The 14,824-nt window shown below is 37.4% G+C and overlaps 1 protein-coding gene across 1 annotated transcript in view; it reads right to left on the bottom strand.

The window, feature by feature from the left end:
- The window catches only part of P3H1 (prolyl 3-hydroxylase 1), a 798,122-nt gene that overhangs the window by 405,290 nt on the left and 378,008 nt on the right, over positions 1-14,824 (bottom strand). Inside the window, exon 8 of the mRNA XM_044061892.1 lies at positions 14,376-14,497. Coding sequence (XP_043917827.1) covers positions 14,376-14,497 — 122 coding nt within the window. The remainder of the gene's footprint in view (positions 1-14,375; positions 14,498-14,824) is intronic.

Raw genomic sequence — 14,824 nt, 5'->3', positions numbered from 1 at the left:
CAGAGAGGCAAGATTACGTTGGTTTGGACATGTGCTGAGGAGGGATGCTGAGTATATTGGGAAAAATATGCTAAGGATGAAGCTACCAGGTAAAAGGAAAAGAGGAAGGCCTAAGATAAGGTTTATGGATGTGGTGAGAGAGGACATGCAGGTGGTTGGAGTGACAGAGCAAGATGCAGAGGACAGGAAGAAATGGAAACAGACGATCCGCTGTGGTGATCCCTAACGTGTACAGCCCAAAGAAGATGATGATGTGTATTCAAAAGACTGGTATGTGAACTTTTATAGAATTTTTTTATTTGTATTTTTAGATGTAATTTGCCAAGGTGTACTTGTGGTTTTAACAGATTGTTTTTTTTTTTTTTAAGGAGAATGATTATTGTTTCATTATAATCTCAGTTTTATTCCTTTCTATAAAAAGTTGTATCAAAATTTAATTGGGGTTACTTTTAATGTGATTCATTTAATTATCTAATTAGTTGTCATGTGATTGAGAAGCACCTTATATATACACTGGAATTGTTGTTTTGAGGACGTCCTGTTTGTTGGTTGGCTGGGACAAAAAGCACTGTTGCTTTAACTTCAATTTGCTTTGCTTTGTTAATAAATGATTTTCTTCGCTACCTGGCTTTCATGGTTCGTGGCCCTTACCCTCCCATTGATGCACCTTTTTGACTTTTAACTTTAGATTTTTCGTATTGCAGGAAGCTGAGATTTTGTGAGACAGAGTCAAGAGTTCCTTTATTTTAAAACTACAGTGCCACCAGATAGATTATATCTGTTGAAAAATGGCATTTAGCAAAGTGTTCACTTTTAGCAACAACTTTTACGTGCCTTTACAAACTTTAGAAATCATGAACCTCTAGCAGATATATATAACTGCTAATCAATTTCAGAAACAACTAACTTTAAAAACATATGCCTGTATTAGTCTTCTGAAACTGTGTAAACTTTATAATGTACTGCCAGATTTTGCCAAGTGTACAAATCATATTCAACTTTATTTCTGGCATTTTAGTCAGTGAAAAATGATTATACAGAGTCGAGTTCAGCAGTAGAAGCATTCAACGTTCGGAAACAGTGCATTATTTTAACATTATGCTGTTCACAATGAAATAAAGTAACAAAAATATATGACGTCTAGAGCTTAAAATGTTAAGTGCAGTGACAACACAAGATATAGGGCTGTTGAGATTATGCTGTATGTTACAAGAACACATTATGTTTTGAATGAGGAAAGGCTGTCATTCAGCTTTAGGTTTAGAGGAAGAAAGTTACATATTCCGGAGATCTGATGGTCATACAGAGCTTCACCTGTTGAATTGTTAGCTTTATGTATGCTTAGGATTTGTATGTGCATCATTGATATCTCGTTGTTACGGATGATACAAAGAAAAAAATGTTTTAAACGGAGACATTTGTTTAGTTTACATATTAGGTTGTGTACCTTAAGTGTTTTGAGTGTAGGTGAGTTGTTAAGGTAGCTCCAGCCATTTGAGTTTTTGGAAGGATATGCAATGATGAGACTTACAGTAAAGTTTGCATTCAATTTTGCTATTTTAGTGTAGCATTGCTGCAGTTTATTGTACATAGTGGAATGCACATAAGTGAGTATGAGTGAGGCATATAGTAGTGTCATAGTTAGGTAGAGGCTATAGTTTTTCTACTCTCTTCAGTGAGAAATTTATTTATGTGGTATAGGGATCCAAATTTTTGATATATCTGTTTTACTACTTCTTGTATGTGTAAGTCAGACGTTAGGTTATCATCACTAATGAACTTGAATAGTTTGATGCAAGTAACACTTTGAATGTGAGTGTTGTTTAGAAAAGTAGTGGTTATGTCTGACTTAGTATTACTGTGAGATTTGGCAGTGAAGACAAGTAATTCAGTCTTTTTTTAGATTTAGCAGGAGTTGGGAGATATTAATACAGCAGTCAATGGAGGAAAATGATACTTGAGGTTTTGTTTGCAAAGAGTTAAGATTTTCTGCTGTACAGATGAGTTTCAAGTCCTCTACATACTGTAGCAGTAAGGCATGATTAGAGGTTGTATGAAGATCATTTATGAGGATGTTGAAAAAGTAGACACTAAGATTAAACCCTGGGGTACCCCTACTGAAACTGGGAGAGAGGAGGAGAGTTTGGTGTCTGTGTGAATGATAGCTACTGAACCACTGTAAGACTGAGCTTGACAGGCCTATGAATTTTAGTGTTTGAAGGATATGCTGTGCAAGACAATGCTGAATGCTTTTGAGAAATCTAATGATACAGCAGATAATATTTTGCCATTGTTTTTATTCAGGTTTATAGTGCATATGAAGGCCAGAAGTGTTATTGCAGTACTGTGATTGGGTCTAACTCCATCCATGTTGTGTAAGGGATGTGACTTCATTGTCCAAGAGATACAACAAAATAAAAATTCCACTTTTTCTCAGAAACAAAAAAAATAAATAATCTAATGACACAAGTTAAGCTCTTTCATCTACATAGACTTCATCAGAACTACACAGAAAAAAACACAGTTTGAATAAACTTTACTGCTAGTCACACGGCCCCAGTAATCAATAAATAATGTTTGTCCAAGAGACACTGGCGCAATTGGGTATGGACATATTTCTCAAGGATGTTTGAGAAGGATGGAGGGATAGCAGCTGGACTACAAACAGTGCTTCAGAGTCACCTCCTTTACATAGTGGTAGAAAGTAGGATCTTTTCCAGATGGCCTGAATGTACTGTTCCTTGACTGACCTGTTGAACAGAATCTAAACTGGGTAGAAAATGGCTTCTGCAAAATTTTATGTGCTCTGCTGGAAGTCTGTCCATAGCCAGAGGATATCTGTGAGGATTGGTTTTCGGGTGAAAGTGGCTCTGTGGTGGGGATGGAGGTTTAGAATGTTGATTACATAGGTGGTGGTGTTATTACTGACAAGGTTATTGAAGGTTCGGATAAAGTCAGCATTGAGGTTAGTGGTGATCATTTCAGGTGGGAGTCAAGGGGATGGAATTGGCTCTTTGGTTCTACCTGGGTAAAGCAATTTATTCACTGCTTTTAGAAGAATTTTGAATTACTTGGGTTATTTTGCAGCATAAAGAAGTCATTTTTTTCTTGTCTTAGGTTACTGTCTTTTTAATCAAAATTCAAAGCTGATTACAGGTTTGGTGATTCTTCTTTGTTTTTTGTTTTAACCGTGTTGACCAGGCTTTATATGTATTTCTCATTAGTTCTTTGGTTGAATTTTTAAGCCATTCAGCAGGTTTTACTTTTACTCCTTTTTTTCTTACAGGAGCAATTTTGTTAAGAATGCCAAGAAATGCTTGTTTAAATTGGAGTGTTGCTTCATCAAGTAGAAGATTTTTAAGGAGAGTCTAGTTACATGATTTTAAGGCCACTACAAAAGTATTTTTAAAATTGTGCTACTTTGTGCACATTGTTAAAGTGGTGTTTTGGGGTGGATAAGAGGGCTCTGTTAGCATATGATGAGGAAGTGATCACTAATGATGTTGTGGAGTGTTCCAAGTGATGTAATTTTAGTGGGATCAGATGTTAGTAACCAGGCTAAAGTGGTGGTCTTAGCATTGTTTTTATGTCTGGTGGGTGTGGTGATGGGTTTGGTGAAGCCATATATGTTTATGGAGGTCTATGGCATATATGTGACTGTCTGAGTTTGTCTGTGTTGAAGTCTCCCAAAATTACAGTTTCTTGGGGAAAGTTGTTGATTATCCAATAGAGTACATCTTTAATAGCTGTACATTGTTTCCTAGTGAAATGCATATGGCAACGAGGCATATGCTTTTGTTAGTATTTAGTTTAAGGAAAGTGTTTAGGAGTTCAGTGTTATTAAACTGGGGGATAGAAGTGAGTAGGGTGTTAGACGTAGTTAGCTAGAGAACTGTTGGGCCACTCCTCCACCTTTTTTCTCTTCTTCTCATTTCACAGTACTATATACACAGTGGGAGGTGTGAGTACTTCATATTTTACTGGTGGTTTTAATCAGGTCTCAGTTACTATGATGAGATGATGTGCGTGATGTGAAATCAATGCATGAAGGTCTGTTACTTTATTGCTTATATTTTTTGAATTGATGCTGATAAGCTTTAGTCAGGCTGTTTTACAATGGATGTCAGCCAGGTTTGTTTCTACATTGGAGTGAATATGAAACCAGTTGGAATTTTGGATAAGATGTATGTCACCACATTAGCGGAATGGGCATGTTGAGGTATCTTTGTTAGATAGTTGTTTATACCTGAGTCAGCTGGGAAAAACTGGTACTGGGCTAGTAAGTGACTCATTGAGTTACATTAACTTGCAGAGGTGGACATCTGTCCATTTATAGAGGTAAGGAGAAACTGTCACTGATTTGTCTTTTTTAATTTCTCCAAATCTTTTTGGTTTCTAATACCATGACGGGAATGGACCCCATTTCTAAGTCAAAGTACAATTAAACTTCATGAAATTAGTATTGTTTCAATCTTTGATGTAAGCCAAAAGGGATCTTCACAGCACCCGCAATGTGCCCAGTAATGACTGCTTCTGCAATTCGTATTGGGTTACATGTATTTGAACCACGCACAAACTTCGGACTGAACCGAAAAACTGACTTAATAAGCTAAAAAGACAATGAAAGTAGAGTAGTCCACAATAGAGGCAATAATGACTAGCGCTTTCTTCCACTTTTATTTTCCGTGAACTTCTTCAGAAACAAAGACAACAAGCCCCCTCATGCTTGTGTCTTTTATAAAATACATGCAGGAAATGATGTCATTAATTGACTTTTTCTATCAGCAATAAAAACTGTTTATAACAATAAGTAAAATACACTTGATGTTATAACTGTTGTTATCTTATTGACTTGTACAATGTATTTTTTTCTCTCTTTGTTCCGAACTACCAGCTGTATGCTGTGTTCTAACACAACAATAAAAAATGAAAGAAGTACTAAGCTTTTTTCACTTATTTTACATAAAACCGTCATCCTATACATTTAAAACCATGATTGCGAAAATATTCTACAATCAACAAATTATATAAAAAATTCACTGTAGAATAATTATCAAATCCATATCTTATTCCATAATACATCTGTAAATGTAAATTTTATCATGCACCAAATGAAATTCGTTGTTAAACAGCTCCACTTTGTTGTTGTTAAATGCCGCAAAACAAAATGCAATGTTTTCATTTGTTAACAAAAATATCTTGTATATATGTAACCTCCCTAGGTTTTAAAATGCAATCCCCTCAACTTCCTTATATACAAATGCACATATTTGCACTTTTTCATTTGTATTGATGCACATGTGTACAAAAGGACTTTGTCGTGCGTATATATCGAGCATATGTTCACACTTGTACCCACTCGTGCACTCTACTAAATGATCTAATCTTATTGGCCCCATGTGCATACTCTCACATGCCTACTCTCTCTCTATCATGAACATTCACTTGTCCACAAACTACCCATTCACTCACACGCATAAGCACGACTGACAAACTCACACATGTGGACACACATATCCTCATGTCCCCCACCAACATGTGTTTCTCCATGTCCCAGCATACTCTTTAGCCTCCAGCCACAATATGTGGACAGTGACAAACTGCCCCACGATAGACTCTCTACCCATGAGAATGTCAACTACTCCTCCAAATGACTTCAGTCAAATAGACTTGCCTATGGTTCCTTTGATGTCTATCTATATAGCAAGAAGCATTTCATGTTTATGGATTCGTTTAGACCTGGTGGATGATCCGCTCCTAATATCAGTTGCCACAATGTCTCTTTCTGCTCTAGTCTATTGTTGACATCACCCTTAAATACATTTAAGGGAGATGTCAACAATAGACTAGAGCAGAAATGAGGATATGTGTGTCCACATGGGGCTAATAAGATTAGATCATTTAGTAGAGTGCACGAGTGGGTACAAGTGTGAACATACGCTCGACAAAGTCCTTTTGTACACATGTGCATCAATACAAATGAAAAAGTGCAAATATGTGCATTTGTATATAAGGGAGTTGAAGGGATTGCGTTTAAAACCTAGGGAGGTTACATACATCTAAGATATTTTTGTTAACAAATGAAAACATTGCATTTTGTTTTGCGGCATTTAACAACAACAAAGTGGAGCTGTCTAACAACGAATTTCATTTGTTGCATGATAAAATTTACATTTACAGATGTATTATGGAACAAGATATGGATTTGATAATTATTCTACAGTGAATTTTTTATATAATTTGTTGATTGTAGAATATTTTCGCAATCATGGTTTTAAATGTATAGGATGACGGTTTTATGTAAAATAAGTGAAAAAAGCTTAGTACTTCTTTCATTTTTTATTGTTATGTTAGAACACAGCATACAGCTGGTAGTTCGGAACAAAGAGAGAAAAAAATACATTGTACAAGTTAATAAGATAACAACAGTTATAACATCAAGTGCATTTTATTTATTGTTACAAACAGTTTTTATTGCTGATAGAAAAAAGTCAATTAATGACATCATTTCCTGCATGTATTTTATAAAAGACACAAGCATGAGGGGGCTTGTTGTCTTTGTTTCTGAAGAAGTTCACGGAAAATAAAAGTGGAAGAAAGCGCTAGTCATTATTGCCTCTATTGTGGACTACTCTACTTCCATTTGGGTTACATGTATTTGTAACATATCAAAGCAAGATTGCAGATTCTTTTTTATAAGACCCATTGCTCATACTACTATTGGAACTGTCTGGGTATCTTTCTTCCACATTTGTCTCGTTTCTGCCTGCAGATCCTGATACTTTATGACTTTGTGTCTCTCCATATGAAAGACATTGAGTCACTGGATGTGGCGATTTCTATGATCAATGCTACTTTTGTCTTCTTTTCATGGACCACTACATCAGGTTTTCTAGCATCTATTTTTTGAACTATTGGTAATGTGTAATTTGTTGCTTTTTAATTTCTCCAAATCTTTTGGGTTTCTAATACCATCACAGGAATGGACCCCATTCCTAAGTCAAAGTACAATTAAAATTCATGAAATTAGTATTGTTTCAATCTTTGATGTCAGCCAAAAGTGCTCTTTGCAGCACCCACAGTCTGCCCAGTAATGACTTTTTCTGCAATTCGTACGGAGTTACATGTAACATGTAACATATCTAAACATGATTTTAGTTTCCTTTTTAGAAGACCTTTTGCTCCTTCTACTATTTGAACTGTCTGGGTATCTTTCTTCCACATTGCTCTCGTTTCTGCCTGCAAATCCTGAAATTTTATGATTTTGTGTCTCTCTGTACACAAGACACTGTAGTTAGTGGGTGTGGCGATTTCAATGATCAATGCTATTTTTGTCTTCTTTTCATGGACCACTATATCTGGTTTTCTAGCATCTTTCTTTTGAACTGTTGATAATGAATGATCCCATATGATGCAGACTTCATCATTTAATATGATGCTTTGTGGCTCATTGTCGCTCTCCTACTTTGGCCACAACAGAAGAGTCTTCATAGGTTCTGTTCAAGCCGCTTTACTTTATACAAACACATCACTATAGAAGTTTACTGACTTTAACTTAAGTAATTTATATACAAACTAAACTGTGATCATGCATGCTCTCATTCTGGCTGCTCTTACAAAATGGCACTCTGGATTGTACGTGTCTGGAATTTATACATGCACATACAGCCTTGACATGCTTCTTAAAGACACAGCACACTTCATTTGCATTCTGATCTACATCCTACCTCTTTGAGAATTAGATCATACAATGCTATGAGTCTATTTAGCACGCAGAAATCACAGGTAATTCTATATCATGCATTACAAAATACTAAGCACACACACACACACACACACACACACATATATATATATATATATATATATATATATCATCAAAAACATCAGCATACTCTGAGAAATTTGTGTCAGAAAAATTAGCAAAAGAAAGCAGATTCATCCTTAAACTATCTTTGAGACTCAACAAAGATTGCACTGGTCTTCAGACTACGTAGAATAACAAATTGTAACAGTTCTCGGCCAAATAACATAAAAGCATCACTGAACCTTTACTCTAAATTTCTTCGCCTCCATAAGCAACAAGTCTCACACTACTGGCTACATAGAGTTGTTCATAAGTTCTCACGTCAGCAAATGTGTCTGCTGATACAACATTACACTTTGAACCAGTGTCTACTTTACACTCTCTGGATTTTCCATTAATCCGGGACATACAAAACGCTTCGCTTCTTGTTAATAAATTAACTGTATCAACTCGTTCATCAAGCACAGATACACCATCTACATAAAATGCTGTCTGCTTTGGCTGTACTTGATCAACTTGCTTCTTTGTGTGACCTTTCTTTACAACTGTGTGAGGCTTACTTGATTTACAAAACTTCTGGAAGTGGTTCCATTTTTAATACGTGCAACACTGCTGACCAAATGCTAAGCACTTATTCTTTTAGACTCATGATTTGAACCACTATTACAATTGTGACAGTTAACAAGAAAACTAGACTTGGGTTTTGCTGATCCATGCTTGTACTGCACTGAGCTAGAGTAAGCTCCTTTCTTAGAACTTACTGGAAAGCTACATGTCTTCCCTGGAAACTTCATAGCTGCCATGTGTTTGGGCCTGCTTTTGTTCACCACATGTTGCATAATATCTACATTTGCTCTGGAGTCAGCTGAAACCATACTCTTGTCATTCTCAAGCATACTTGTGTGTTTTTCTGTCACCTCATGGAGTTGACAAATCTCTATGGCTTTGCTCAACGTTAAACCACTACACGAAGTAAATGTTTCTCACAGCAGCACTGTTAACACCACACACAAACCTGTCCTTTATCAACTCATCTTTTAAGTCACCAAATTGACATGTCTTAGCTTTGTTTCTCAGGTCAGTTATATAAGCTGGTTTCTGATCTCTCTCGTGTAAAACAAATGACTCTCTAATGTAATATTTGTCTGAGGGTTACATGTTTCTCTGAACTTGCTCTTCAAACACTCTGGGTCTTCTCTTGATTCAGCCTCCACAACAATATGACGTTTTTCACCTTCTCCTTCATATACTGCAGGTGCATATACAAATGAACGTTCTCTTTCTAAGCCCTCCAACCCAGCTAGGTTTAGCAAAACAAATGCCCTGGTGCGTGCATCTCTATCTGCATAAGCTGCTTGCATAAAAATATTGTACTCTTGCTCAAATATTCTCCAATTCTCTGCAATATTCTGATCAAATACAAGTGGTAGGGGCTTTTGAAATCCATCTGCCATATTAACACATACCAGTGAAGGGTTATGCAAATTAGCACAAACATACACTCATGCACATATGCCAGAATCTTATGCCAGTATTTGTAACTTTGTCCAATGCCTTTGTGCTTCTGAATTTATACCTTCTTGGCTTTTTGAAAAAATGCTACTGAGCAAACTCGCAGTACCTTTGAATAACTGGACTTTGTGAAATAAACTTCTCAAGCGCTTTAACACCCTTGTAATATTGTTTTGCAAAAAATCTTCTCTTATCAGTGTAAGAAACATATCAGATAACTGCATGATGCGAATAAACTGAACCTCTCTTGCCCAAAACTCAATAACATTTCTAAGTAATTGCACTTTGCAAATAACTGCATACAGCTCAATGAAATGTCCCCAAAATGGCAGTACCTTGCTAGGCAACTCTTTACAGTGCAAGAAACACTCTGTAATGGCGGCACTTTGCAAATAGACATACCCAGCACACAAAACTTTTCGAAATGGCTATACTTTGACTGTATCTCATGAAATAGTTGCACTTTGCACACAATAAACTCTTTAAAATACACGCACAGTGATAAGCACGCACTGTAAACACTTTTACACACTTTGAGATACTTTGAATAACTTTAGTTATGCCTTTGATACCATACAAAGTTGTCGTTATGCCAAAACATAGCACTTTGCCAAAACACGTGCAGTCGCCTTGCTTTATTTTTTTTTTGCTTATTGTGCCCTTCTTTGCCCTTAGTATATTCGCTTTGCTCATTTAAGCCCTTTTTATGCCCAACGTACATTTCTTGTGCTTGTTTTACTCTAAACATGCCCAGTTTTGCTTTAAACATACTCGTTTTGCTTTACTGTTAATCGTTTCATCAAATATGTTCGACATATACTTCTAAGAGGTACAGGCAAGCACAGGACTATGGCTGACCAAGTTCGCAGATGACTGCAAACTAGGTGCTATAACTGACTCTCTGGCTGACACAGACATCCTCCAAAAGAGTCTCACTGAGACGGATACCTGGTGTCAAAATCATGCCCTCAAGCTAAACATCAAAAAGTGCACAGTCATCCCCTTTGGAAAAAACAAAGTACCCACAAATTACCACAGAGGTGGTAGTCCCCTAGTGATCTGGGAACCCAAGTAGATAGTAATCTCTCCTTTGATAATCACACTGCCAAAGTGGTTAGAAAATCCTTCTGCATGGCCCACCTTATCACAAAAGGGTTCATATCCAGATCAAAAGAGGTCATTGTGCCCCTCTGCTCATCACTCATCAGACCCATCATAGAGTACAACGCCCCATTTGGGATGTACCTTACAAGACACCTGCAACAGCTGGAAAGACCACAGAAGTACCTCACCAAGAGAATCAATGGCCTCAAACAGATGCCCTATGCAGCTAGACTGAAGAAACTCCAGCTGTACTTGGTTGCATACCGCCTACTCAGAGGTGATCTCTGCCTGACATACAAGGCCATGCCCAACCCAGAATTGATGGACATGCTCCACCTAAAGAAAACCTTATCCCCTTGAACCACACGTTCTAGGGATCTAAACCTCACCACAACAACACAACAATAAATAGGACATGCTGGAGGGATAGATTCCTGTCCCAGAGACTTCCTATGCTTTGGAACAAGATTCCAATCTACATTAGGCAGAGCTCCTCACTAGCACTCTTCAAGAGAAACCTTGAAGAGTGGATGGAAAACAGAAAGTTTACCCCAGGGATCACTTCAGTGGCTCTGCTGGACAGAGGCACAGGGAACTAATCTAAGGGGGCAGCGAAAGCCAACACATTCTGGCTAGACTTATAAATGCCTTCGGGCAGACAGCCTAGTACCTACCTATGAACCTATATAACATTCTTTTACTGCCCTTTTGTTCTGCTGCCATAATTGAGTTTTCTCCTAAAATTCTTTCTAATTTGTTGTTTGGGTGTTGGGATGATACGTAAGAATGAGTGGATTTAGTGGGACTGGGTTCATGGGTCTGGTTGGAGTAATAAGATGTCATGAATAAGATTAACAGTAATATTATCAGTATTAGGTTTTAGAGCATTGATCCGTGGTTAAGCTTAGTATATACGTAATTAAGGGGAATAATTGCTGTGCTGTAGGAGTGGTGTATTGCAATACTTGTTGAGAGGAATTTATTTGGAGTAACTAGCTTTGAATGCAGGGTAGTGGTGTTGATTTGGAGCAGCCTATAAACTGTTGAGGTAGCTAATACAGTTTAAAGAAGGACATTACAAGTGGTAGGAGAAAATGTAAAAATGGAGAGGTTATGGAAGGAGTCAGTGGGTGAAAGCTACCTGGTGAGGAATCAGTATTGTGGTAGAACTGTAAGTTGACTCTGTGTTGGTGTGTAATGCATGAATGGTAGGAGAGCTAGGATGTGTGGATAAAATTGGTTCTAAAGTACTGGGGGTTAAATTTAAGTTAAAAATAAATGTAAAAGGTGGGGTTGCAGGGATTTGGGGTTAGGGGAGCACAGTGAGGCTAAACCTATTAGGGTTTTCCCCTCAGCTGTTTTTCCACAAAAAACAATAAATGGGATAGAATGGGCAGAGAGAGACAGAGAGAGGTTCTTGTTATAACTGCTTGAGGTGAGTCACATCTTTTAATTCAAATTTTATTGCAGTGGCATTTACCTGAAGTCTGCTAAGTCTTCCAGAAGGCTGCTGTCCTAACAATATGTTCCTTGGCTGGAGGCTGGTCATTGCTTCAGATACCAACAAAATTTAGGGTTGCAGAGACACTTCAATATGATAGTCTGCCAAACTGGATTATATTATGAGAATAGTATATAATCTCTCTTCAGGGTGGGAAAAGACACAGATGTCTAGAGCACATACATACTGACCTGACAGTATTAAAAGGAAACGCATATACATTTCTCCATAAAATTACTTGTTTTTATCAGTGGAAATATACTAACACCCTCTAATGTAGATACCAATTAAATGGTACATAAAACATTAACTCTCTCTAAAGTACTAGAAAAATGAATTCTTAAACAAGTTACACAGTATCTAATACAGAAAAATCTGCTTACACCCATTCAACACGGCTTCAGACCCAAACATAGCACCACTACAGCTCTATTATTCTTCCTCAGCACCCCTCTCATCTCCCATTATTCTCCCTCCAGACCTCTCCGAAGCTCTAACCAAGACCTACTACAAGTAAATCTACAAACCCAAGTCTAAATTTGGGCGCAAGATGTACAGCTGTCACCCCACTATTGCCTGGAATAGGCACCCACTAGAAATCAGGACCCTTGCACATCCTGAACAATTTAAGTCAGCCACCAAAGAGCGTTTTAAAAGTCACTGGTCCTGCCACTGCACTCTCCCTCCTTAAACATCCCCTACTTCTCATACCTTAATCTACTTTCTGCCCTTAATTCACTCTTCTCACTAGCTCTCTCTAACCTGCCTTGACTACTCTTTCTACTGTCTTCTAAAATCTATTAAGCAAATCGCCTCAGAGAAACATTCTATTGTAATTGTCTTGCCTTCATGCAACTGCATTATGATAAAACTGGGTTTTTGTAACCACTTACCCCAAAAACTATATTCATCTTAATGATATATTTCTTTTTACACATCTTGAACTATCTTTGCTATACTCATGATTATTGACACTGTATAACATTGCATTGCTACTTAATACATTGTAATAATCCTGTATCCTGTTTAATGCTAATTTATAATGAAAATTGTATAACATGTTGGAGCTTTTCTCCCAGGGCCTCCTCTGAAAAGGGGCTCTTCAGCTCAGTCAGACAATCCCAGTCAGCAAATATAAAATAAATAAGAAATATAAAATACAATTAAGCTGAAGGTGTACGAGTGTCCACACGTGAAATCATTAAATAAAAGCAGTCTGCAGCTGAATGATGTGATGCAGTTTCTTGGGAAATTTTGGTATGAAATGTCAGATTTTTACAAAGATATAGTCAGCAGGCATACATAGCTATTACTTTGCTCAATTTTGTTACATATGGTTCACAATAAAAGTAGAAATATATGTTCTCCCTTACTTATAGAATGGACCTTGTTAGAAATATTTTGCCTAAATAGCAGCCAATGACATACCAAGAATGGAGTTCAGGGGCTTTTGGCAGACCCATTTATTCTACAGGGAAAGCTGAGAAACTTTGCCATTTATAGTAATTTGACAAGTACAACCTTTAAGTAACTTATGGACCAACTCACTGCAAGGCTGTTAAGACCATGAGCCTGTTGTGGAAGCAGGTGAAGGAAACAGTACTCGACCAGACTCAGAACACACTAATTTACATGGCCCTACTGCCCCTTCAAGTAAGGACAGGGCAGCAGCTATCAGTAAAACTCCTCAAAGCAGAAGCCAGAGAAGCACCCCTACTCATTCACTTGCATATCTGAAGAACATATCCTCTCACTATGGGAAGTTATATTAGGAGGGATGGCAAATACTAGCCAGGTCTAAAACCTTTTGACCTAGTCTTTATTCATATCTGCCTTGCAGAAAGTGTCCTTGGAACCATGGTTACATGATATCTAAATTTGTCTTTGGCTCTGGTATGGATTTATGGCTCTCTGAACCAACCCCAGAACAAATAACAAGAATTCACACAATGTGCAGTGCTCCTCTGACTTTTCACCTGTGTCTGTTCCTACAAAACTCTCAATCATGTCTCCAGCTCTGCTCTGGTAAATAGTTGTACTTAATTGCTAACATCTGCAACTGTTGAAAAGATTATGTTGTGAGTAGAACAGTTAGTGGTTGTGATGGCCCTCGTGAAATTCAGCAACTACACATGTATCCAATGGTCTCTGAATGCCTATCCTGCTTCAACAGTGATTAAAAGGTTCTGCCTGTAAAGTACAGCAGAGATGAGACATAAGCAATACAAAAGTTAGGGGAGAACCAAGATCTAATAAATAGCAAAATATCCTTAATCCACTTACAGGGATGTTAACATAAAATTTAAGAATCCAGCAGTCTATCCACAGCAGAGTATCTTCAGAATAACGTACACCAAAACAGTCACAAGACACTTAAGGCAACCAGACCACACAAACCCCCTTGCTTTATGGCTTATGTGGCTGCATTAGTCTGGCAGGCTACTTTCATACCTTCTTGCACCATCTTAGCAATATCCACAGATTCCTTCTGCTTCTCTTCCACGATTGTCTCAATTTCCTTCATCAAGTTTCCAATCTCTTCACTGATTCGAGCTGCTGTTTCGCGTTCCAACCTAGGATAAGTCAGTGAAATATAAAGCTCAGAAAGAATATAAAATTACATGCAGTTAAGAATTAATAACAAAAATAAAGACAGTAGAAGGCTACAAATACCCACATCAAAGTGCCTATCTCAAACTGCAACACCCATCATGCACAACTCTGTCATCTACTCACATCTCTTGCCTGCCATCATTTATTTATTTATTATCTCCATTTGTTAACAGGAGTAAAGCATTGCTTCACATGAACCTTTATTACGACAGAGCCTAGCAGCATTGCCTGATCAAGTGACTTGCTCAGATTCACAGAGTAAAATACAGAGTATGAAGATATCAAAT

The sequence above is a fragment of the Protopterus annectens genome, chromosome 2.part0 (assembly GCF_019279795.1).
Source record: "Protopterus annectens isolate FY-2018-M chromosome 2.part0, PAN1.0, whole genome shotgun sequence".
Lineage (NCBI taxonomy): Eukaryota > Metazoa > Chordata > Ceratodontiformes > Protopteridae > Protopterus > Protopterus annectens.
The sequence above is the reverse complement of the archived record's forward strand: the minus strand, read 5'-3'. Positions and strand labels throughout refer to the sequence as shown.